Raw genomic sequence first — 25,622 nt, 5'->3', positions numbered from 1 at the left:
ACCGGTGAAACGCTGTGTCCGGGGCTGGTTTGTTGTGAGCACCGGTGGCAGGAGGGCCTGGGGAATCTGGGATGAGCCGCAAGCCTCGGTACCGGGAGGCGCGAATGGAGAGAGCCAAGGGAATGGCCAGGCATGGATAGAGCCGCGGGCCTGGGCCGCGAGAGCCGGCCGGTGGCGTTAGAAATACTGCCAATTAGCAGCAATACTGCCAATTAACAGCAATACCGCAAATTAACAGCAATACCGCAAATTAACAAGCAATACTGCAAATTCACAGTGCTTTGGGCATGGAGTTTCAGGCAGCGTAAGGGTCACACGATCCTGTGATTTCATCGTTACCATTTCGTACCACAGCCGCTTCCAGCAAGTGGGCGTCATGGCATGAAGCTCCTGGGGGTTTTCCCTTAAAATTATGCCTGCAGTTTGTACCTTTGCTGCAGGCTGCTGGTGAGTTTTTTTGGGGTTGGACCCCTGCCTTTTCTCCAGGCTTGCTGATTTCTTTAATTTCATCATTTATTTCTTGGCTTTCGGCTTCGGTGCATCCGCACTGGGGAAGCCCTGGGGCTTGGGCGCAACTTTTTTTCCGGCGTGGCTTAATGTGGAAAGGAACTTGGAGGATTTAATTTAACAACCCCTATCGCTAAATAAATAAGTAAAGGAAAAATAAAGCAATAAAGGGGGGGAACAATAAATAAAGGGAAAAAATATGCTTCTCACTAAATAAATAAGGGAAAAATAAAGCAATAAAGGAGAAGAATAAAGTAAAAAATACCCCTCTCACTAAATAAATGAAAAATAAATAAATGAAAGATAAATGAAAAATAAATAAAAGAAAAATAAAAGAAAAATAAAAGAAAAATAAAAGAAAAATAAAAGAAAAATAAAAGAAAAATAAAAGAAAAATAAAAGAAAAATAAAAGAAAAATAAAAGAAAAATAAATGAAAAATAAATAAATGAAAGATAAATCAATGAAAGATAAATAAATGAAAGATAAATGAAAAATAGATAAATGAAAAATAAATAAATGAAAAATAAATGATGGAACTACATAGCGCTCTGATTTGTACCCTTAAGTACAGTGACGGGGGAACGCCTACAACTCCCAGCATGCCTCTCGCCCGGAGACCCCCCCCCGCGAGCAGCAGTGCGCAGGCGCACGCAGCGCGTGGCGGCCCCCCCTGCCGGCGTGACGTCATCTCTGCGCGGCGCGGCTGCCGTTGCCTAGCGACCATGTCGGCGCGGCGGGCGCGGGGCCCGTTGCAGCGGGTGCAGCGGCGGAGCCGGGAGCTGCGCGAGCAGGTGCGGAGCCGGCGGAAGGGAAACGGGAAGGGAGCGGGAAAGGGAAAGGGAAAAGGCTCACGGAGCCCGCGGTGTGTTGCAGGTGGCGGCGCTGCGGGACGAGAGCGCGGCGGCCCCGGCCCCCGAGCGGCGCAAGGCCCTGGCGCGGAGGTGAGGCGGCGGGAGCGCAGCGGACCGGGGAGGCCGTGTCCGGTCCTGCTTCTAACCCACACGGTTCGGTGGCTGGAGCCCTCGGACCCGGTCCCCTTTGTCCTGGCCTTGGAGGGGTTTAGTGGGATGAGGGATTGCTGCTACTTCGTTATTTTTGCCCAGGAAATAGCTCCTCACCCGGGGGTGTGTGGGTTCATCTCGCTCCCTTGGTCTGTATGCAGTTCACCCCGTGTTGTGGAAGGGCATCTGCTTGCTTACGTGTGGCACAGCTGGTTTGTGTGCCAAGTGTGAGCCCGGCTTGGCCCTTCCCCGGGATTTGCAGCCCATGCTCAGAGCCTGTTTCCATCAGCAGGACGTTCAGTGAGCGCAAAGCCAAGCAACTCCCTGGACACTGGCACGATCAGATACTTGCTGGCCTAGCTCTGCTCCTGGCTTGGCTCTGAAAGCACCCAAAGCAGCCCCAAATGCACAGAGGGATATATCCTGCAGCTTGCAGCACCCATCCGTTTGGTCCCTTGCATTTTAGCAAGAGAAGACAAGGATTGTTTAAAAAAAAAAAAAAAAAAAAACCAGTAGATGCCACCTTGGCAGTTGAAGGCTAGTTCTTGGCATCAGTTTTCTGTGTTGCTGCAGTATTGACACAGCCTAGAGGGATGAGATGTGACCAGCTGGGCCACTCTGAATAACACAGGCTTTTATGTGTCAAGGAGCGTGCCTAACTGCAAAAAGTCTCCCAAGGAACCATTATTTATTTGCAGATTGCTGAATATTATTTCTAAATGTAAAAAAAAAATGTGACTTGCTAGTGTAATGTGCTGCAATGCTGCACTGTTGCATTTTAGTTGTCTTTAGGGAAAGAGAAATAAGCACAAGTTTAATGTACAGTGCACACTCATGATAGGATTTGTTTCATTTTGTTTCTCTGTTCTACGTCTTTTATTGCAACTTTGGTTCTAAATAATTTTGCTAATATACCTTCCATAAAGGAACACTCAGTTCTTGGCTTACGAGATGCAATTTGGGCAGGTATTAGTATTTGTAAAGCTTTATGTGCACATAATTGTATGAAGGTCCAGATATCTAAATCTACAAATTTTGGTGATTATGCATATTTTGGGTTACATCTTTATCAGAGGTGAGAAAGCACAGTCTGTCTGTCTGTCTTGCTTTCAATACAGATGTGTGCAACTGAGGAAGTCTGTAGAGGAGAACACAAACGTACTTCAGAATTTGAAAAAGGCAAGTGTATAGAGGAGATTTGTTAATGGCTTTCCTCAAAATACATCGTACTGAATATTCAGAGAACACCAACATCCTTAGGTTTTTAGGTGTTTCAGGACAAGAGCAGTGCCCAGCACTGCATAATCCCTAATTGCAGTCTCTGAGAAACATATAACGATTTTTATATCAGAACATATTTTCTTATGCTTCATTATGTATGAATCATAGCCTTAAAATGCTTATCAACTAGATAAATTCATCTGGGAGTGGGGAATGCAGATTTGAAATTTAAGATGAAAATTAATTTTGGCGAAGTAAAAAAGCATGAGAGCTGACACTGAAAAGCTGACACTGATGACAGCAGCCCATGAGGGTGAAATCTGTCGAGAAATGTCTGAGAAACTATCTTTTGGGGGGGAATTTTAGTCGTGTTTGATTTTTTTTTTTGTGCAGTTTATTATATTCTTTTTCTTTTCTCAGGCTGATGAGCCTGCACCTGTAGGGAATTATAATCAGAGGAAAGAAGAAGAAGAAAAACTATTGCAAAAACTTTCTCAGCAGCTGCAGAAACTTTCTCTAATACTGGATCAGGATCCATACAATGTGTAAGTAGCTGAAATATCATTTACTTTCATAGAATTGTGCATACACAGGCCTTCTCAGAGCAGAGTATTCCACAAGTAACAGTGCACGTGACTATTCCAGAGCAGCTTTACGTGGGGATTGCTCTGTTGGTGCAGGCAAGAGTGACTTGGATGCTTCTAGGCAGAGTGATTAACAACTGCAAAAAAAGTAGTTGTTGACACTGTGGTGTCTGCTGTTGGGGAGGAAGCACCGCTGGCATTTGGAGTTTCTTCACATCAGACTGGAGAGTAAAATGCAGGAATGAAAATTCTACACCTGGATAATAAGTTGTGGAGAAGACATATTGCAAACTTTGGAGAGAAATTTTGAGCAGTTCTGTAAAAATAAAAAACCTATTTTTTTTGTTTGTTTTGGGTAGAGATCAGAAGCATCCCCAAACAGAAGATGAAAATGAAGAGGATGACGGTGAAGAAGATGAAGAAAGTAGTGAGGAGGAAGACAGTGATGAAACAGATGATGAAGATGCATTGTTGGATGATCCTGATGTTAAAGAATGTATCGCAGTAGGAAACTTTAACGCACAGCAAGAAGGGGACCTCACGTTGAAAGTAAATATAGCTCTGTGAAAGTCTCTTTCACTGCTTTTTTTACTGCGGATAATCCTGTATTAACCAGTAAGTGTAACTAAATCTCCTGCTTCTGAGGCTCAATCATTTATTTGCAGAATTTGGGGAGAAATGACTTTTTCCAGTGTTCAGTTGGCTTAGCGGGGTCCAGTTTGCCATCTGCTGTAGTGGCAGAATCTCTAGGGATAGTTTGTGGTCCCTGTTATGGGAAGAATTTGAATGACAATCGTGTCTGGGACACCTTTTTGAAACACTTGGGTTTAAACCTATTGGTTGTGTTTTGTCTCTGTCTTTTTCCGGTGGCGAAGAAAGGTGAAGTCCTGCTTATACATGACAAGAAGGCCGACGGCTGGTGGGTAGCTGAAAATTCAAAAGGGGAGAGAGGACTTGTTCCTAAAACCTACCTCGCAGTGAGTGTGCTGTCACCTTGAGAGAAGGATCTCTGGTATCTTTTGTAACTGATAAAATAGCTCTATAAAGCTGACCATAAGGCACCTTGCTGTTTTGCCAGTTATTTCCAAATAACATCGTGGATGTGTGTGTATGGAGGAAGGTAGCAAAAACACAATTTTGCACCCTGTGAGGATGTGACATGATAATCTTGGTCATAAAAGGACAAGTCTGAAGGATTTGTTTGGATTGATTGGGTCCTGCTAGTCCACCCATTTTACAGTAATACAAATATAGATTATTATAGATTATTATAGTATCTATTCTTATAGATACTGTGATATAGAGAGATTTTCAGAATATAACTAAAGGCTATGTTGGGTAGCTAATTTTGTACTGCATGATATTGATGCATTTTCTCTTTAAAGACTGCCTTGTAAATGCATTTTCTTGTTCAGCATGCCCTTGCAAGAATATTTTGGTCCCATACGGTAGAACAGACCCCTTAGTTCTGCAGCTATGGCTACAGTGCTCTGCATGCAGGAAAAAAACTCCTCTTCTAAACTATGAAGTCATGCTATGGTTGGAGAACATTCTTTTAAACAGAACTGTGATGGAAGCAAGTGCCTTCTGCTTCTGAATCTGAACTGCAGGTCTATAACAACGATGAAGAAAGCCAAGAGGAAAGTGAAGAGCAGATAGAGGAGGAAGATGAAACAGCAACTGGAACCAACATTGAAAGAAGGTAAATGTAGTGATGCTGAAGCAAATGTACGTAAAATTATTCTTCCCGTTTCCTCCTTAAATGTAGCAATTATGGCAATTGGAGACATAATTTCTTAGATTTATGGGATTTTTTTTTCCCTCCCTGTCTCATGTTGAAGAATTACGGTATTACTGCTCATGAGCCACTCTACCAGTTAGTATTAATAGCTGGAAATATGTTATTATTAATAACCAGATCTGTCTCAGATACTAAACCTTTGCTATTTAAATACACACGTGGTTTCAGTTTTAAATTTTATCCATGATGCATTTATAAAAGAATGTTATTTTTCTTCCAGGACAGATTCTCACTGGAGTGCTGTAAGAAAAGCTGTCACAGAGGTAAGTGTTTTTCTCACACAGTAACTTGAACTACTATCATGCTAATTACCATATAAAGTAAGCTTGGTATCAGTAACAGGCCAAACTAGCTCCAAAGAGTTGCCTGATGCCCCAGGCCTTTCATACTGGCTGCCAGTGAGCTGTAAATTGGAAAACAGTTAGCTATTTAATAGTAGGAATAACAATATCCATGTTCATTTGAGTAGAATGACACGGTAGAGATTTTGACGACCATGGGAGCCATTCCTGCAGGATTCCGCCTATCCACACTCCATCAGCTCTTAGAAGAAGGTAAGCTTGTCTCATAATAATTGCAATGCAGTATTATTGAGCATCTGTGGTGACTTTCTTTTGCCGTTATTTTGGGTTAAGTAATCTGAAAAAACTCTCACCTTTTTCTCTAATTTAGTACTTATTTATCTGGGTGGGATCCTGGCCACACAAAGGCAATAAGAAATTTCTTAGTGACTTCCTCTTCCGAGGATGCTTCTTGTTGTCAATGCAGAAATTGATTTTGATGAAGTGTTCTCTCTTCCTTTGTGAGGAAGTTTAAATATCAGATCCCTTCAGGATGAAGGAATCATGAGTGCAGTGCAAATAACTGAAACAAATGTTATTGTTTTGTAGGTAATCAATTTCGAGCAAGTTACTTTATACAGCCTGAACTCACTCCCTCCCAACTGGCTTTTAAAGACTTGGTATGGAACCCTGAAAAAAATACTGTGAGTATTGCTGGAGAGAAAGCTATGATATTGTTGGGTTTTGAAGGAAGTGATGGAATCTGTGTGAATTACTAGCAACCTAAAAAAATACACGTCAAATTAGTGGGTAGATACTGCTGTGAAACAGATGCTAGATTTCTTCAATACTGGTCTCAGCTCCTTAGGCAGTACATGTTATCACACTCCACTAACTGGCAAAAAATCAAGAGAAGTTGTCATGTTGAGACTTACGAAAGAGTTTCATTTTGAGCTTCTGGACCTCTTTCATGTCTGGGGTGAAACAAATCTGCATAGCTGAAAAGCCTGACTTCCTAAAGCCTGAACTTCTTTAAGTCACTTTGAAATCACTCATTTCATTTGATTTCTTTTGTTCTGAGTCATGATTACATCTTGATTTGTACCATTTGTCAGACTCTACAAAATAATTCTGGAAAAACAACAGCTCAGAAATTGTTTTTGCCGATAAGTCTTCAAATACTTGGGGAAGAAGCTTGTGGTAATATCCCCTTCCTTTTTATATTTCCTTCCTTTCTTGGGAATATCTGTATATCTGCAGAAATCTCCTTAGAAAAGAGCTGAAGAAGACCTGAGAAGAAATTTTACTGATGGTGCTTCATCAGCTTTGTTGGTAGAAGAATGCAATCTGGTGAACCCTACGCTTAATCTTAACATACACACAAAAAAGTGTTACTACATAGAGGAAGAGCCCATATGAAAGGTTTGATCTTTATTCTGTTGCCTGCATTCCAGATCCATCGAAGAACATCTCGAGTATCTATGATTTTAACTTTACTGAGCTGCAAAATGATTCCTGTCCCAGGAGTTAGCATACAGGTCCTCAGTAGACATGTTCGACTTTGTCTATTCGATGGCAATCGGGTAAGTTGCTTGGCTATCAAAAAAAAAAGTCTTGATCCTGACTAATGCTTTAGGATCTTGGAGCAGTTCCTTGGGAACTGTAGTCTCTACTTAGGAACTGTAGTTCCTAAGTAAGTTCCTAAGAAGTCTGTTCTTAGAAACTGTAGATGAAACAGCCCAAAGTTCCTTAGCTGCTTTTCAAAACAGCATGAATGTGTTGATAACCCCATCTAGTCAGTAAGGCTGCAGGTTTTCAGCTCATACTTGGAGCATAATTTAAACTTTTTTATTTTCTCTGAATGTTCAAATCTTATTCATAACAATATAAAGTCCAGACAACTTTTTTTTTAATAGAATAGAATAGAATCATTATGGTTGGAAATGACTTTCAAGATCAAGTCCAACTGTAAATTTTTTGAAAATATTTGGCATATAGTAAAGAAGTTACCAATAAAAAATAATGTTTGTGTAAATCATTGCATATATACCACAATAGATGTAATTTTAGGGTAAAATATATATATTTTAATTCAGATAAATGTTCCTTTGTGCTCCCTGGGTGTGCAGAGGTGAGCTTTCATCACCTAACCTACCAGTAGCAATCTGACAATTCAGCTGTTCTGTTCCATTGAATGCTCCTGGGACAAAAGAGTCTATTTTACTGGATTTTGTGAAGCAGGAATCCTTGGAAAAATCTCTGCTGGTGGTTCTGTGCATGGCTTCAGAGATTACTTTCTCTGTAGACCTTTAAGCTGCAACTAGGTGATGAAGTGGAAGAGCAAGTGTAACTCTATCTTAGCTGCATGCAGATGTTTGGATTAATCCCGGGTAATACTACATTTTGTCAAAGCTACAGAGTTTTCCATGAAAACTTATCTTAGAGTTCTTCCCTGCTGTCATGTTTTAGGTGCTCAGTAACATTCATACAGTGAGAGCTACGTGGTTACCTAAAAATCCTCATACGTGGACCTTTTCTCCAAGGGTAGGTATCTAGGAAATTAGGAAATTACATATTAAGTGTCTATTTGCAGTTTCTATTTTATTTATTTTATTTTCATATATATATTACGTCTCATATTCTTGCTGAAATAAAACATATTACAAGACATTCTCAGTTAGTCAATACTGTACCTGAGCATATGGCGCTCTGCTGACATATTTACAACTGAGTACTTGTAAACTCAAGCCTGTTAATGTAGGGACTAAGCAATTTATTTTTTTTTTTTAATTTTTTGATTATTTGTTTGTTTTCCATGTAACCAAAGGGAACATCTAGAAAAGATTTGCAGAAGTTTGTGAATACAGACTAACTGAAATAACACTTTTAGGGTAACTGAAGTGCTAGTGCCTTCCTTGCCTGTGGCCATGGCACCTTGAATGGTGGTTGAACATCCATTTTTTATTTTAATTTGAAGAAAAGGAGTAACTAGCAGACAAAGCAGCAGAAGGGCTTGATAATCCAGCAAATGGCTGGTTCGCAGTAGATGATCGTGAAGAAGGGAAGAGACTGTTGCTCTGATTTCTTAAATAAATCATTTGCTCTGTCCCACAGCTTAGGCGTTATGTCACATTCACACTTGTGTTAGTGTTTAGTCTCCTGCAGTCTCTTTTTTTTGTTGTTTTTTTGACGGAATTAAATGCTTTTTGTAATGTAAAATTCTTTGGTAGCTTGTGTCCCCCAAAAAAGTACCTTGTTAGTCTAACTTTGCTGCTTGGCAAGATAAAGAATAAGGGGAGCAGGGGCTTCAATTGAAATTGATGCTCAAGGTCATTGAAATCTATGCTCATCACTTTTATATATCATAGAATCAGGCCTAAGATCTTATGTGGAAGTGTGATGTCTCTAATGACCTTTAAAAATCAGTTTTTTCGAAATATATACATTCACTTTTTCCCTCTCCTCTCTCTCTTGTATTAGGTAACAGGCATTTTACCCAGTTTGCTGGATGGTGACTGTTTTGTCAGGTCCAATTCTTCATCTTCAGATATTGGAATATTATTTGAACTTGGCATCACTTACATTCGCAACGTAGGTGTTTAAAGCTGCAGAATAAATCAATGCAAGTACATGGTTATAAAGTGAATCTGCTGTCCTAAATTCCACTTAAAACTGCAGTGTCTCTACACTGAACTGTGAGATCCAAATGAAAAGGTAGCTGAAATACCTCTGGCTCACTACAAAATTGTTTTCTTTTTGTTGGAAAGAGAGGATAGATGTTAGTTTCTGATGAGTTTAAGCTCTTGTCCATATTGGGAAATGAGAAGACTTTCTCATTAGTGGGCATGTTTGTATTTTTACTTACATGGAAGTAATTTCAGTTAGTCTGCTAATGATTTCATATAATGTGATCACAAAGGACTGATTTTCTCATCATTCCCTCTTGCTTTTTCTTTGTTCTGAATGAAAGAGTTTGTGATTCATTTCGCACTGGTATGTATTTTGGGAACTAAAATTCGAACTGTTTAAATAGCATGGATGTTGATTTCTAGCTGATATAGTTATATCCGTCTAGGCTGGGCTTCTGTAAAGTATATTAGTGGACGGGGAGGCACCTTTCCCTGTAAGACTGAACACGATAGACTGAGCAAGAGCCTAAGAAACATTAATAGCTGGAGCAGGGGCTGACTTTTCAGAACAGGTCACCTCTCTGAAACATCTCAACCATGTCATTTACCACCCTGACTGGAGTGTTCCTGCAGGCTCTTTCCAAAGACTCAAATTTTCATTATTGTTGTCACATTCCTTGTCCTATTCCAAAGATATGGAGGTCACAGGTGAAAATGTGGCAGACGAGAAGCTTCAGTGAGGGTTTGGTAGTGAGTGTTTTTCTTTTGGGTCTGCCCCATGTTCCCATCTGCCTGCTTGCTTGGATCCCACCACAACTCCTGCTCTTGCCTTCTTGCTCGCTCACGTGGACAGGAAGGAGCCGGAGCTGCTGTGGGATAATTCATAAGCTTTGGGGAAATGGAAGGAAGGGGGAACATGCAAAGCATGGAGCAAGGGTGCACAACGTGGGATAGAGACAGGCGGTGATAGTTGGTGGGGATGCAGGATTGCTGCCGAGGGGGATAAGTCAAATGCAAGTCTCGAGGAAGCAGGACCTAAGTCCTGCCAATGACCAGCATGTCAGTACTTGGTGATTCACAGAGATGTAGGGGAGCATAATTGTCCTCCTCTGCTAATCCGAGTACTCAGTATAATATAAAATTGTCACCCCTGTTTACGGAATGTGGGCAAATGAAGGCTGGAAGATGTACCCATTCCTAGCTGCTAGTGCTGCTAGGGCTTGATCCTTCTGCTTGGTCCATCAGGTTGCCTTAAAAAGAAATGAGGGATCTTTATCCCACCTTCTAGGTATTGAGAGGTGAAGGGGTAACTCTTAGTGCCGTGCAGCAGAGCAGTTACAGAGGCTGCAGATGGAGGTCAGTGTCTGCACCAGCCCAGGCATTTCCCAGGCTTGTGTCTCTGCACAGGGTCACTGGCTAATTCATTTGTCTGTGTTTGTTTTCCATCATTCCCTTCTTTCTTTAGAACATCATTGCAGGTTTGGGAATTTTCACCTTTACATTCATGGATTTCTTTATTTTCAGGAGATGGATATATTAGGATTATTTTAAGCATGTACGTCCTGTCTTTATAAATCCTGGTCTCTTAAATATGTTTATTAATGATCAGCTCCAACATAACTGCTGTTTGGTAAAATATTTTCAAGTGCCTGCAAATGTGACATTGTCAGGATTTGCTTACCGTGAATCTTGGACTTTTACCATTTAAAGGAAATTCTTTATGGGATATTCCAAATAGTTATTTGTGGTTCAGTCATTCCACTTCAGCTGCCGAAGTTAGCTGCTCTTTTTTTTCTGTCTAGTCAACAGGTGAAAGAGGAGACGTAAGCTGTGGCTGGGTATTTCTGAAGCTTTTTACTTCTGATGGAGTACCTATTCCTTCCAAGTAAGTTTTTGATCATCCCCTTTCACTCCTCCTCAACTCACCCCCGTATATTATTTTCCTGCCTTTTTTTTTAATATAAGTACTTGTGAAGCTAAGAATAAAGTTCCTATTTCTATTCTTGCCCATTGATGTAGGCAGGGATAGTAATCCAGTCTAATATGCAAGTTTTATTGAATCTTCTAGTGAGAATGCTGGTTCTGATTTAACACACTGTACATTCAAACAAAGTAAGTTTGGGTGGGAGAAGTGCCCCCTGGAACCAACATTGGGGTCTGAAATGCTGCAAGTTATTGTTTAAAAATAATTTTCTATAGAATTTCAAAACTCTGGAAATATCTGAGGAGGGAGTTCTTGAAGAACTTGGTTTATATCAAATGAAAACATTAAGTAAAGCTGAAGGTGAGAGTCCTTTTTAATTCTGCTCTTCCTCACTAGCTACCTTTTCTCTGTGTGTGAATTCTGTAGTTTCTTCTGTCATTCAGAGAATGGTAAATAAAGGAGATGCAACATGAAAGGCAGCAGATGCTGTTTGCGGTGATCATGTGAGCTTAATGTACACCCCTTTTTGAATGAGTATGATAAAGCTTTTATTTCTGTCACTTGGGTGTTTTTCACTGAACCGGTTCAATCTCTGCACGTGACTGTTCAATATTCTCCACTTTTGGTTGCAGCAGGGATACTCATCCTGCTGTCCCATCCCTGTTTCCTGCTAGGTCACCCCCTCTTACTGTCTTCCTCTCTAGATTATCTCTGCAATCCATACAAATAGATAAAGACCACACAAAAAGACTGTAACAAAACCTGTGCTGTCCAGCTACAAAGTGCTGGAGCATGATTTTATTTTTAACTATATGCCCTTAATAATTCCACAGACAGTTGTTCAAAACTGGAGGAAGGAAACCACATTCCACCTTCATTTCACAGTACATCAGCGACTGGGAGAGCAGCAGCATCTCTAGTCTCTTATTTTACCTAGCTGTGATATATGTCATATTAATATTAAAACTATTCCCCTCTTCAAGATGAAGCAATTAATAGTACAAATGCTTCACACTTCCAAACTAATACCGGCTAGCTTTCCCACCTTGGAAAATGCGTTTCAGTGACCATCCTTGATCATGCAGTAACTGTTCATTCCTAGGATTTAAAATAGACAAAAAGGTTTTGCTTGTAACATTAGCATCTCCTGTCCACCTGCTCTTCCAGAATGGTTTGAATATAAAGTTATCTTCAGATCTGTCATTAATTTATGGTTACTTAGTAATTGGGCCTAGTCAGTTCATACAAACTCTCAACAATAGCCACAATCACCTTATCTGTTTTCCTTATCTGAGACAGCAAGTTGATTTCTCTCTGATTTTCTCACATAAAGTTTTTAGCTTAACTGTGTTGCTCTTCTTTTCACAGGACGTATGAGCTGTTATTGAATGGTGGTACCCCTTATGAGAGAGGTGTTGAGGTTGACCCGTCAATATCGAGAAGAGGTGTGCTTTCTCCTAAACATTTCATAAACGAAGTGACACAGCAAACGTTCTACCTATTTTACAGCACGCAGTACTAGTTTGGGGTTCTTGTTAGCAGGTCTTTGCTACAGCCTGGTTTTGTTTTGCTTGGGAGATAACTGATTGTTAGGGCTGGTGTATGTCGGAACTGTCTGTCAGTGCCAATATTTCTGTAATTTGCAGTGTTTGTAAGCTGAGGATTGCCTCTGATAAATGTGTTCCAATTCTTTTTTATTTTTTAAACGATACTTAACAAGTCCTGGCTATTGGATGTGGGACAGCTTACCTAAATAGGTGATAACTGCAGCACAGAGTGTGAAAAAGCAAGCAGGAATAGACTCCTTAGCTCTGCATTGCTGCTCAAGCCCCAGATCATAACTGAGGGGATGAGTATGTTCCCCATGTGCATGAAAATACTGCAGAGCACAGTTCTATCTTGTATTGAATGAAACTTTGCCAAGGGTTCATTCGGATGATAGATCACCGTGTTACTGCACAGGAGGCACCGTGGCTTTTCTCTGGAAGCTGTAATAACATTGCCCATGACACAGATAAAGCTGCCTAACTCTACTTTAATCGACGTATATTTTAATGAATACATTATTTCTACTGAGAGATAGTAGTTTATGTTAGGCCAAATGTTGATATAACTGCAGGAAAAAAAAAAAAAGGGAAAAAGAAAACAGAAAAGTTTTCAGGTACCCCATGCCTTTTTCAGGTCTTTAGCCCATCCTTAAATATAGTTTGAACAAAACATTTCCTACCAAATTGAAGTGTCTGTTTGTCTTACAGACTTCTTAATATTCTTTCGAAATGACTGATTTTGTGCTTTGCTGTTTATTTCTCAAGCAAGCAGTAATGCTTTTCATCAAATTCTGACGTTCAGAAAGCAGCCTGCACTTCTTGTGAAGCTGAGGTCGTTAAGCGTGGAGTCGAAAGACAGGCTGAAGTGAGTACTAATTTGTCCTGCAACAAAATGAAGAAGCATGTCAGGTGATTTCCAATGGTCCCAGAGATCCATGGAACACTGTCTGTGGATGACTGAGGTTTCTGTCACCTTCACATTGTACTCAGCAACTGCTTAAGGCTTTTGTTGGGGAAAAGTGAAGGAGAAAGCTTTAAAGAGAAGAGGAAGGGAAGGGAGGAAAGATGGAAAACTGCAGCAGCTGGAGGCTGGCCCAGGCTATGGAAATCAGTTAACGCTTTCAGGGTTTTTGTGTTAATTAGTGTGCATGTTTAAATGAAACCTTCTAGGAACTGATATAAAGCTCAGAACTTGCTTAGAAGCGGGCACAGCTCTGTAAGGTAACTTGCTGCTTGAATTGCCCTGTTACAACCTTTCTGTGTTCCCTGAAATTAAAGGTTATAGATATGTAGCTATTCAGAAGTTGACAGATCCACGAAGATGCCAGTGTGGGCATTTTTCATGAATCTGCTGTTACTCTCACTGTTTTGCAGGAACAGTTTTGAATAAAAAATCTCAATTTCATATCCTTCTTTCCCCCCCAATAGTTTGCTACCAGAAACATTAATTGGTAGTAGGTGCTACATCCATCTCTTGGTATTTTATCGACAAATACTTGGTGACGCCCTCCTGAAAGACAGAATAAGCATGCAAAATGCTGGTAAGAATTCCTGAACAGCTTCAGCATGGAAATTGTGTTGACTTCAGCAAGAGCAAGATGAGGTTCTGAAAGAGAATTATTCTCCCCAAGGTTTCCCCTTCCTAAGACTGGACAGGGGCCTGCAAGGGAAGCTCTCACTGGTATGAGGTATTATTAGGTGCTGGCATGTGTATGTATGTGTGTATATATACACATAGATTATATATATGTGGATGGCTAAAGGGATAAAGGGATTATTTGGAAATGTTTCCTTTTCACCATGAGAGATTAGACACTTACTAAGACTTGCTCATTGATTTCTAGCAAGTGTTTGTTTTCTGGGAGCTGTGGAAGAGACCAGGCAAACTCCTCCCCAGGAAGAGGCAGGAGAGGTGGAAAAGCTGCAATTTAGAACTCTGCATCTTATTCCTTCCCCTTCTTTCTTTCAATAGAAGTATTGGAGTATATATTTTAATAGTCTTTTTTAAACGTAGTCTATTTTAAAAAAAAATGTAAAATTAAAAAAATAAAATTTAATTTATTTTTAATTTAAATTTTAAATTTATGTAGTCTATTTTAAAATTACATTTGAGATGCAGCGAATTTGCATTCCTTAGCTGTACAATAGATGAATTATATCAATACCGATAAGTAATTTTCTAATGTGTTTCTCCTTCTGTCTCATGTCCAGACTGAATCATATATCAACTATTTCTGAGGCGAAAATATTTAGAATGCACATGCTTCGACATGAAGAAACAACAGTGTGCCTTAATGGTTAAAATCACAAGGCATTTTGACCGAAATTCCTCTAGAAAAAAACCTGCAAAACTATTACAGTCCTATCCATAATCTCATTGACTAAACGATGTCAGGCCCCCACAGCCTTTAAGGTTGAAGCACCCATTCCTATACCCTGCTGCATAACGAAGCACTTGCTTCATTCCTGCCAGGAATCTGCCGAGGAGACAGATCTGCCCTTCCTGATCCTGACACAGGCTCCTTAAGCTGAAAGGGGACTCAGCTGTGACCCTATGGATAGGCCAGAGGACAGGCAGGAGGCCACACGGTTTGTGGATGGCCCCGTTTGGAAAATTCACCACTTGTTATCTGGTTATCACAAGTTCACACACAACACAGCCAGGCTAAGGTAAAATAGAGGAGTGTTTATTCGTAACAACCAAAACAGGCAGCACAATGTTGGATGTTTATTAAAAAAGACAGGTGCAAAAATGAGGCAGGACGGGGGAAGATCTTAAACTGTCTCTAGATTAAATCAGGGAGGTCTCTCGCTGCTGTTTCCTTAGAAAGTGGCAATGAGCTTCTGTGTGCATCTGCTCCCTCAGTTTGCAGCCTTTGCACAGTTTGTCACAGAAAGCTCTCATGAGGGAATGCAGAACTTGGAGAGCTCTTCTGCCTTCTCTGTTGCTGTCAAGTGTTTTAGAACTTTTCTCCCCTCTGAAGTCCTCTAGGAGAGGGGGGGACTAGGGAAGACTTGGCTTCTATCTCGAAATGCATTCTTTTTCTTCTTCATCCTTAAATGTGGTCTTTTGGATTGATTTTTGTTTTTCTTTGTTTCAGATTTAATTTTTCATCCTATTTTAGCAACTTTTCCCCAAGTCATGGATCAGCCAGACCTGATAGATGCACTTCGGGTACGTTATCCACCTAAGCTCCAATCCACATCAGGGCTTCAAGGTAGTTTGCAAAATTTGAGCTTTTTTTATCCTGTGAAGCCCCAAGTGGAAAAGCCACCTAATGGAAGTGGTAGGATTATTAAAGTATGTGCAAGTTTCTTGTGCCTTAGCACCTTTAAAGTTGTAAGTGAACTTGTAAATACCTTTAGAAGGGATGCAAGTACTTGAATTAGTTAACCTGAGCCTTGCTAGGCACGGTGCTGCAGTACCACTGCTCGGGTGAGTTACCTGTCTGGGTCTGTCTGGCTCCTAAGGCAGCTCTGCATTCCCAACAGCCAAGAGCTGCCTTAGCTTCTGACTAGCAGTTGCAGAACAATATTCACTGTATTTACACTACAATCCCATGCAAGTTTCCGTACTAGACAGCAACAGCCAAATCCTTTCTGCTGAAAGGACACTACTTTCAAAACTCATCTGTATTTGCAGTTAGGCTATATTTCTTTTTCCTTCAAAAGGATTTAGTTGAGTTTATCTGTCGTGCATCAAACGGCGTGTGTGATAACAGTGAGTATTTCCTCTTCTTTTTGGATGGCAGTCAAACAGATTTTAAAGTTTTACACAGGTTTTAAAGTTCTGCATAGGTTTTGGTGGTGTGCATTTTTTTTTTCCATGTTACATTGCATTCAGAAGGTTGGGCGATTTGAAAAATGATACATGGTTATGGGGGAGAGAAAGTCAACCAGGGTTATGAATGAGTGTTCCAAGTAGCACAGCCCCTTCATTTCATTTACGTCACCCTGCTAGTTGAAAATCTCAGGATCCTTGCATCTGTAATATCAGGTGGAATGGCTGTTTGCTTAAATTGCCTAAAAGTGCCTAAAATGACAGGAATGAGGAATGTGAGGCGAGCGAGATTGCAGTAAGAGAGGTTTTTGCAGTTAAGATTGAAGCTTCTCTCATCTCCACGACTGGTCTGATGTAACGTTTTTACTTTGCATTTCAGAGCGCTTGGGCGGATAAAGAACAAACTTTGAAGAGATCAGAGAAGGTAACGTTGGAGCTTCTTTGCCATGTATCAGATCTAACTCAAACCAGAAGCTCCCTGTCAAGGTTTGGGCTAGTTAACTATCCCTCTCACCATACATCCATCCAGTAAATGCAGATGTGCTAAAAGCACTTCTTCACATTTCTTACCCATATGAAAGCAGCTATGCAGGTCCACAGACCAGTCTTTCCTCCTCTGATCCCCAATCCCTCCACGTTCTGATGGGAGAAAGGCCTCCAAATTCTGTAATCCCCGTGCTGCAAAGAGCTGTAACCTTCCATGTGGCCAGAGGGAGCTGCAAGAGAGCTGAACATGTCGTCAGGATTGCTTGTACCTTCTCCTATCCGCTGAACAAAGAGGAGCCACACACATGGGAAGAGTCTTGGTTGTTGATCCTAGGATTTACCCTCTTGGGCGTAGCAGAAGGGTGTTTCATTCATTATACATGCTAGGGAATGTATAAGGAGAATGTATAAGGAGAGTTCCCCATTTATGCAAAAACACAAGCCAAAAAGCCCTTACAGCAGAACGTCTTTTTTTCAAAGTTATTCATCTGAATTGAAAGCTGCTCTGCTCAAAGAATTAGCAGCTCCTCGGGATGCTGGAACCATCCCGTTTTTCATGATTTGTGACATGCCGTTCCCGTGACAGGATTGCTGCCTGGTGGGACAGCTGGTTCTTCCCTCCTGGGCTCCTAGGTGACACACAGCTGCCAAATCACCCGCTGAGACATGAGCCATTCATCCTCAGGAGTGGGTTTTGCTGCCGAGGCAGGGAGCATTTGTGTGTGTCCCCGGGACACTGCAGACACAGGCTCTTAACTTGCACGTGCAGCAAATGCAGCAAGAAGCCCCCGTGCACTAATACTAGATGAAGAAACACACGTACACCCTGAGCAAAGGGCTCCCAGGAACCATTCCATTGTTTTATAACAACACTGGCAGCACAAGCTGCTTAATGCACAGCACTGAAAAACAGCAAAGATCTCCTTTTAGATTTGCAAGGGCTTGAACAGAAATCATTTGAAAGCAGGGGAGTTTTGAGGTGAGTTTGATGCATCAGAGGCCTTGGGTTTTCCCTAGTAATCTGCATCTAACAAAATTATTTCTAACACAAAACTATGGAGCGATGAGGGAACTGTTATTTAGATTATGGCTGTGCATCACTCCTTTGTGTTTGGAAAAGCACGTGGATTGGAGGGGAGATTTGTTAATCTGCAGCCTTGACAGAGTTCTGGTGATGAGTTCCAGGCTCCTCGGAACTAAGTGACGTTTGTTTAGTAAGGCTCAATCTCCTGTTGTTATTCCGGGAAAAGGGATTAGCTGAATGCTTTGTTTTTCACTGTGTACGTACAAACCTCTGCAGACGTGCTCGGAAGAACTGCCTCTTTGCACTGCAATATTTTAAAATATTTTTCTTCTTTGCAGCGAGACCAAGAATTTCTGAAGGCGCAGTTTGTCCTGGTGTACCACGACTCTGTCTTTCCTCTCCTGCACTCCACTCTGCTCCCCAGTCCCAAGTGGGCAGAGGAGGAGACTGAAGCTTCTCGCTGGAAGGTGATTGCCGACTTCCTGAAAAAGGCCCGGGAGAACGAGGGAGCACTTCAGTTCCTGCTCTCCCCAGAAAACTCCCACAAAGCCTTTGATATCTCCGAGCTGACTTACGATTTCTTACGAGAAACTAGGAAAAACAGCCCTCCGGTATGAATGGATGACAGTAGAAAACAAGTAATAACGTAAATGCATTCTCGCAAAGAATTTGTGCCTCTGCAAAACACATTTTGTATGGGTTTTTAATATACTACCTGAATTGTAATAAATATTTCAATATGCATTATCACTAATATTTACAGAGAGTCTAAAATGGTATTTTATCATTTTAGGTAATCAAAGCTATATTTAAAATTTTCCACTTGAGTTAGACACGGCTGTGGTTGTCAGTTGTAGCCAAGTGGGGTGTTGCCGTGCTCCTAGGCTGAACAAACACCGAGGCAACACTTTGCTCATGCAGCCTCCAATTAACTTCTAATTAAGTTTTAGTCAGTGTGAGTCCTGAACAGAACGCTCTGTCACAGCACCAGGTAAACGGGTAGTAGTTAGTCAAGGAAAACAGCAGTGATTTTTAAGAATGCTGTTGAGCAAGGCCATCCAGTGAGTAAAAAATCACCTCTTGTCCAATCGCTGGCCAGTAGCTAGCTCTTTATTTAGCCTGTTTGTAGTGTTTTCCTTTCCCACTCAGGAAAGGTTGGGTTATTCATAGGAATGTGCTTCACCCACCTAATACAAACAGAAGTTGGTGGGAATGGAGGGCCCGCCGTTCCCCTCGTGTGTGGCAATGAGCAAGTCTGAAGGCAAAGAGGAGGGGGCAAGAAGAAAAAAATATTATAAGCCCCAGTATATTGGGGCTTGAAATGGCGAGGGGGACAACATTTCCATGCAGGAAATGTGTCTGCCGCAGCGTGGTCCGGGATTGGCCACGGAAGGTGTCCTGTTTGGCTTTATTATTGTTGCTGTTGTTATTACTATTGTTATTTTCTTTCTCTTCCCGCGTTGAAAAGCCCTGAGCTGATGGCGCGTGGCTCGCGCTGTCTGCGGCCGCGCAGCTCCGATCCTTGCAGCTTTCCCGAGCCGCTGCCCGTGCCAAGGTAAGCGGAGGGTTCCCGAGGAAGGGCAGGCTGGGCTGCTCCCCGTGAGCGTCCGCGTGGGCGCGCCGGTGCACACCCGCCGCGGGAGCGGTGCCGCACAAATACAGGCGCAACGGTCGGAGCGACTGGAGCGGCAGCTGAGGAGAGATGGCAGCGGCGGGTCCCGCTCCGAGCCCGGCCTCCACGCAGCCCTCCCTGCCCTCCGGACTGGCCGTGCTTAAAACCGTCCCCTACCTGTTCATGCTGCCTGAGATAGTGAGTATGCTGAGCTCGGCCTTGCTTTAACACCACCTCATGGGGCAAAAAAGCCCGAGCCCTGAAAGATCCTCAACAGCAGTGGGGGAAATGAGTTCTTTTTTCAAAGGAAAAGGTCTTTTCGTTTGGCTTGTATTGGACTGAGAAAGGAGGTCTCGGGGCTCGTGGCAATGTGAAGCTGTGAGCTCCAGTGCCATCCCTGAGCTTGCGTGGAGTCGGAAGGGGCATAAAACAGGAATTGGGAACTACTTGCAAATTAGGGACGATGCGCTCTCCGTGCCGGTGTCCCAGCGGCGAGAAGGCTGGAGACCGTCAGGCCTTTGGTTATGTGGAAGCCATCGTGATTCTTTAAGCGTTTCTGGGTCCAGAGGGCATCCCCTGTGACGGGTTAAGCTGGTTCCCGTTGCACTTTGAGCCGCAGCTCTCTGCTGATGACGCCACCGAACTGCCTGCGCTGTCACGGTGCCTTCAACTCCCTCTATCCAGCAGGGCAGGTGATGAGAGGACAGCAGCCTGGAGGAAAGGGGTTTTTTCCCCAGGGATGCTCCACATCTGTGTCCTGCCTTAGAGACACCACGTTTTACTCGCGCCCTGTGGGCTCCGTGACGGTGCCCTTGGTGTCTTGCGTGTCGGAGCTGAGGCTCCCCCTTCCGCAGCGTCTCCCGTGGGCGAGAGGGGCTCTTGTCCTTGCCATGGGCTGCCCAGGGCCAGCAGGGACCAGCCGGGGAGCGCAGCGCGGTCCTGGAGTGTCGGGAACAGCTCCATCCACAGGCAATGGAGCTGCACAGGCTGGGCTGAGCTTGGATAGGCCTCCCCGGGTGTTTACACCCAGTGAACAGCCCAGGTGGATCCAGAGGCTCCTTCCGGGCTGGTGCATTGGGCTAGCTGATGATTTCCTTGTGCTGTGATTTCAATCTCGAGAGAGAACATTTTTTGTTTTACTTTTGGGTATCACCCCCTTTTTGAATGATCTGCAAAGCGGTTGTCGTTGTCCCCACCCGCCCAAAGGAGCAAATCACCACGACCATCATTTTACCGATGCCACCTTGGATATAAAAGGGCTGCATACTAGGTTGGAACTGGTGCCAAACTGGGAGAACAGATGATGTGCCGGAGATCAGAGGTTCCCCGGAGAGAGAGAACTGGTGGCCAAGCACTGGCAGAGACACGGGGGTCTGGTGTGCAGAGCTCACATCCCATCCTCGCTCCGTGCCAGGGCCATCCCCAGGCCGGGCTGCGAGGCATCCACGCTCCCAAAGAGGAGCCCAGACCTGAGTCCCGCTCGCTCCTTGTCCTCACGTGGAAATGGGGCTGGGGGCTCTGGGAGGAAGGAACCAGTGGAGGGAGAAGCTCCGGCTAATCCGATCGCTGCCTGTCGCTGCTGTCAGGATACAGCGTCTGGAACACGTGGGGCTCTTGGAGGCTTCAGCTTGTTTCCCTCCATCAGCTGGGGATGCTCAGGCGTGGGGGCTGAGTGCGAGCTCCGGTGTCACGGGATACCGCTGCCGTATCCACACCTTCGTCCTCCCTTGTGCATCCGCAGCACAGCTGCCCCGCGTTTCCTGCTCGAGGGGCAGGTTTCGGGTCCGTGCGTGGTGGCTGTTAGGGCTGCGTCAGCAGGATCCCCTCAGCTCAGCTTTGGCAGCCCCAATCGCGTGCGGGGGCGCGCGTTGTAGCTCCCACCGTAATTCACGGGGGACAGTCGGCCTAGGGCCCGTGCTGCTTGTGCCTGTGCTCGCCCGGCAGCCCGGGCGCCGTCCTGCCTTTCGCCCCACGCGGGCTAGCGAGAGGCAGCGCAGAGCAGGGTGGCGGTGCTGGGTGGTGGCACAAGGTGCGGGGTACGAAGAGGGCTCGCGTGCCGTGTTCAGTAGCAGACAGCAGCGTCTTTGCGGCTCATAAATACCTCCACGCCGATAAGGCAGCCCGGAGATGAAGGTCACACATTTTATTAGCCTTTGGGCTTGGCTTCCGAGCATTGCCGCCCATAAAGCTGTTCCCGCCTCTCTGCTGCATACAGCTGAGATTGCAGCTCCACCGCGACGGCGCTCGGGTGGGCCCTGGGCTTTGGGGAACATCCTTCCAAAGAGCAACCGCTCCTACTTGCTGCTCCGTGTATCCCATCCGCGCATCCCGCGGGAAGTGTCTGCAAGGCCCCGACTGTGTTTGGCCGGGACACCCGTCCTGCCCCATCCGCGCCGGCTCCGACGAGCCCCGCGCACGGGCACAGCCCAGCTGTGCAGGGAGACCCAAGGAGGGTGATGGGGATGGGATGGATTCCCAAACGGCAGCTGGCTCCCCCCGAGCCACCTTCACTGGGAATGTCTGTCTGTCCCTGGCAGGTCTGTGGGGCCTGGGTCTGGATCCTCGTCGCCGCTACCTCCGTCTCGTTCCCGCTGCTGCAGGGATGGGTGATGTACGTGTCCCTCACCTCCTGCCTCCTCTCCCTGCTGCTCTTCTTAAGCTACTTCTTCGGATTTCGCAGAAACAGCGAGAACTGGAGGGTGCTGGTAAGGACGGGCTCGGGCACGGGGCAGGCCGGCCGCGGCCGCTAGTCACGGCAGAGCGAGCACGAAGCTGCTGCTGCGCCGGTCACAGAGCGGCTGGGGTTGGAAGGGGCCTCTGGAGACCATCCAGCGCAGCCCCTGCTCCAGCAGGGACACCCAGAGCACGGGGCGCAGTCCGCCTCCAGCAGCTCGGCCGAGCCCTCTGCTCCCCATCTGGAAAACGGCTCCGACGGTCGCTGAGGGTAGCGCCGGCTCCCAGCGCCCGCCGCGGCATCGCGCTGCCCTTCGCGCCACATGCGGCCCCGTAGCGTTTAGTCGCGCTGCAGCCTCTGCCCTGTCCCCAGGACAGCCTGTACCACGGTGCCACGGCCATCCTGTACATGAGCGCCGCCGTCCTGCAGGCCAACGCCACCATCCGCTCCGAGGACAACCCCAGCTCCCCGCCGCGCTACCAGCTCAACACCGCCGCCTCCGTGAGTTGGGCACCGGGGGTGCCACCCGCTGTCGCACACGCTGTCACGCTCCATGGGGCTCCAGGGGGGCAGCACAACCCCAAAGCATCGGCGGTTTCTACTGCAGGAACAAACGTTCCAGCGGGAAGCAAGCCCTGTCCGCCCCGCAGGGTGTCCCGCTTTGCAGCCAGGTGTCACACCGTGTCCGTGAGCTCTGGATGTGCTCCCGAGGCTTGACTCCCTCTTCACCACCTCTAGGCACTAGAATGGATTCCTCCAGGACAAACAGCTCAGGGCCAGCTTTGCATGACCTGTTTTCCTGGGAAACATTGGGGTGTTGCCTCTTTGGAAACTGGGAAGAGAAGTCTAGCTTGGGAATTTCCCTCAAGACATGAGTCCTGAGGGAAGATGGGGCTGCCCAAAGAAGGACAATCCCCCGAGCCACGCAGCATGTGGACTCCAGCTTTCACTCTCCTTTCTCTCTTGCAGTTCTTTGCCTTCCTCACGACCTTCCTGTACATCCTTCACGCCTTCAGCATCTACTACCACTGACCCAGGAGGACACGTCAGCCTTTGGAGCTGCACAACAGCCTCCCCAGAGCAAGAGAAGCACCCGCTCCCAGCAAGGACTCCATGCCCTGACCCTGCACTGCGCCGCACGGAGCTGGTGGCTGCTCTTCCCCTGCCCCTAAGGAGAGGTCTTTAGGCATCAGGCGCCGTGTCGCCGTGGTTGTGAGGGACAGTTCTCACGTGGCCTCTGCTCTCCTCCAAGGGGCCGTGTCCGTGGCGCTGCCGGTCCCGTCTCTGCCGGCTGCCACCTCTCCCGGTGCAGAGGGGCCGGGAGGGCGGCCTCGACGCACAGCACTGCGCCCCCGAGGTGCCACCACGCGCTGCCCCTGGGTAAGGGGACACGTTCCCAGCCAGCGGGATCCGCGGGGACCCGCCGAGCCCCGCCAAGGCCAGGGGGCCCTTGGAACGAGGGCAGGAGACGCGCTGGGCAGCACGGCGCTTCCGCACTCCATCCTCAGGCCCAAGGCTCCTCCAGGTCACGTACGTGGGGGTTATGTAAAATAAAGTGCAGATGCTGGCGGTCCAAGCGCCTCTGCCCCAGCTAGGGCTCTCGCTCACCCAGTGTGCTCTTGAGAAAGGCTGGTCCACTCCTTTGACCTGGCAGCCCTCCCGCCTCGTCTGCCTCTGAACGAACTGTTTTCCCCCGGCTTGTGTTCCTTTCTTGCACTCTTGCCCCCGTCCCTCCTTGTCCCCTGGGGACAGGACAGCTCTTTATTTCCCACAGCGCCCTCCCTGCTTCCTCCTGCCTGCCCGCCCTGCAAAATAATCCCTCCAAAGACGCACGAGGCCATAGGCACCCATAGCAGAGCGTGAATCCGCACGTGGCGCCGCTCTGTGTGACCTGGAGCCCGGTGGCCCGAGGCCATAGGGGCCCCTAACGCTCACCGGCAGCCCGTGGGTGCCCATGGAAGGGGCTGCACCCACTGGGGCTGCACAAAGCCATGTGAGGCCGCAGAGCCTGGCACGGCCCCAAAGGAGACCATAAAGGCCTGCACAAGCCCATATGGATCACAGCGGCTGGTGCAGGCCTGTAGGAACCTGTATGGGGCAGCAGGAATCCATAGGAGGCAGTAGAGGGTATGATGGGTCTGTAGGAACCTGCATGGGGCAGCAGGAGTCCATAGGATGCAGTAGAGGGTGCTATGGACCTGTAGGAACCCGTATGGGGCAGCAGGAGTCCATAGGATGCAGCACAGGGTGCTATGGGCCTGTATGAGTCTGTATGGGGCAGCACAAATCCACAGGATGCAGTAGAGGGTGCTATGGGCCTGTAGGAGCCTACAGAGGCCAACACAAGCCCTAACAACTCCATAAAGGCCCCCATGAGCCCACAGAGACGTGCACAAGCCATAAAAGCCTGTATGAGCCCATAGAGGCCCACGTGAGCCCCTACAAGCCCACAGAAACCCACACGAGCCTATAAAAGCACACAGGGGTCTATAGGAACCCATACATGCCAACATGAGCACCATCAAGCCCCTAAGAGCTTGTATTGTCCTGCAGGAAGCCACTGGAAGTGCCAGTGCCCTCCCAGCCACAGAGCCCGTCGTGTTGCTGCAGGGGCTTGAAGGGCTGATCTTTCCCTCAGGCCTATTGGGAAGGGTGGTTGGAGCGCTCCTGTGATGGGATTCGGACAGGTGTCCCTCACCTCTTGAAAGACATGGCCAAAATGTGGCCAGCAGCCCTATGGAAAGTTCCTTTGCGTCCCACTGTCATCACCTTCATCTCCTCTTGACTCTTTTCTCCACTTTGTCACCAGCCTGAATCAACACCATGACCCCCTTGCCCACTCTGCCCTCTCCTGCGTGTCCAGCCTAGACATCTATTCCCACCTCCTACACAAACACATCTCCCTGTCCTTCCCTGCAGCCTCTTCTGGCCTCCACCATCTCCCAGGCTTTAGATAAGCTCTTTGCTTTCACTGGGGCAAAGCGCCTGTCACGGAGGGGCGCCAGGAGCTGGGGAGAGCACAGCAGGAACCTTCGCTCCTTTCTGAAGGCCCAGGAGTTGGGCCAGGCTTCCCATCACCGTGAGCACCGGTGCCTTTGCAGGAGCCACACCAGACCTGGGGGACACTCCAGGGCCTCCCCAGACCCTGCCCCGGGCCTTGGCTTCCCGGCTGCACCCCAGCCCACCCCATTGCCACAAACCCGCCCGTGGGTCCAGGCTTGAGCCTGGCTCAGCGCCGGCCTTGCTTGGGGCCCATGGGACACGGCCCTGGCTGGTGACGGCCCTGCTGCCACCCTGCCTATGTGCCTAACGCCTTGGGGCGTTTAAACCTTGAGCTCCAAACAGCTTCCCACCTGGTCCCTTTACAGACCAACGTGGTTCCACTGTCACTTTTGGACAAAACACCCCGGAGCGCAAACACCTCTGCTTTACATTTTGCAAATTTTTGTCTCAGTCCCTGTTTTTTTCCCGCCATTGGCGGCACTTTGCCAGGGCAGACGCGGCCGGCCCCGTTCGCCCCGCGCCGCCTCAGGCGGCCGCGCCCGTCC

The 25,622-nt window shown here is 46.4% G+C and overlaps 3 protein-coding genes across 3 annotated transcripts in view; all 3 read left to right on the top strand.

Annotated features, from left to right (window-relative positions):
* Nucleotides 1-1,231: 1,231 nt before the first annotated feature.
* On the top strand, nucleotides 1,232-18,525 carry NPHP1 (nephrocystin 1). The gene is made up of 20 exons (XM_026033995.1): nucleotides 1,232-1,300; nucleotides 1,383-1,450; nucleotides 2,584-2,689; nucleotides 3,152-3,276; nucleotides 3,675-3,864; nucleotides 4,191-4,292; nucleotides 4,926-5,017; nucleotides 5,337-5,379; nucleotides 5,586-5,670; nucleotides 6,007-6,101; nucleotides 6,852-6,980; nucleotides 7,867-7,941; nucleotides 8,878-8,988; nucleotides 10,829-10,911; nucleotides 12,319-12,395; nucleotides 13,263-13,362; nucleotides 13,926-14,038; nucleotides 15,599-15,672; nucleotides 16,658-16,702; nucleotides 18,127-18,525. The coding sequence occupies exons 1-20, from the start codon at nucleotides 1,232-1,234 to the stop codon at nucleotides 18,403-18,405; spliced, it is 2,061 nt and encodes a 686-aa protein (XP_025889780.1). The 3' UTR covers nucleotides 18,406-18,525.
* A 965-nt stretch (nucleotides 18,526-19,490) lies between these two features.
* MALL (mal, T cell differentiation protein like) lies at nucleotides 19,491-23,282 on the top strand. Its single transcript, XM_026033952.1, has 4 exons — nucleotides 19,491-19,598; nucleotides 21,938-22,105; nucleotides 22,447-22,575; nucleotides 23,044-23,282. Exons 1-4 carry the CDS (start codon nucleotides 19,491-19,493, stop codon nucleotides 23,104-23,106), a joined length of 468 nt encoding a protein of 155 aa, XP_025889737.1. The 3' UTR covers nucleotides 23,107-23,282.
* A 984-nt stretch (nucleotides 23,283-24,266) lies between these two features.
* The window catches only part of SRSF7 (serine and arginine rich splicing factor 7), a 6,951-nt gene continuing 5,595 nt past the window's right edge, over nucleotides 24,267-25,622 (top strand). The window contains exon 1 of the mRNA XM_026033994.1: nucleotides 24,267-24,274. Coding sequence (XP_025889779.1) covers nucleotides 24,267-24,274 — 8 coding nt within the window. The remainder of the gene's footprint in view (nucleotides 24,275-25,622) is intronic.

Source organism: Nothoprocta perdicaria, unplaced genomic scaffold (assembly GCF_003342845.1).
Source record: "Nothoprocta perdicaria isolate Ctin4 unplaced genomic scaffold, notPer1 scaffold_138, whole genome shotgun sequence".
NCBI classification, from domain to species: domain Eukaryota; kingdom Metazoa; phylum Chordata; class Aves; order Tinamiformes; family Tinamidae; genus Nothoprocta; species Nothoprocta perdicaria.
Note: the sequence above shows the minus strand (reverse complement) of the source record. Positions and strands in the feature narration are given on the sequence as shown.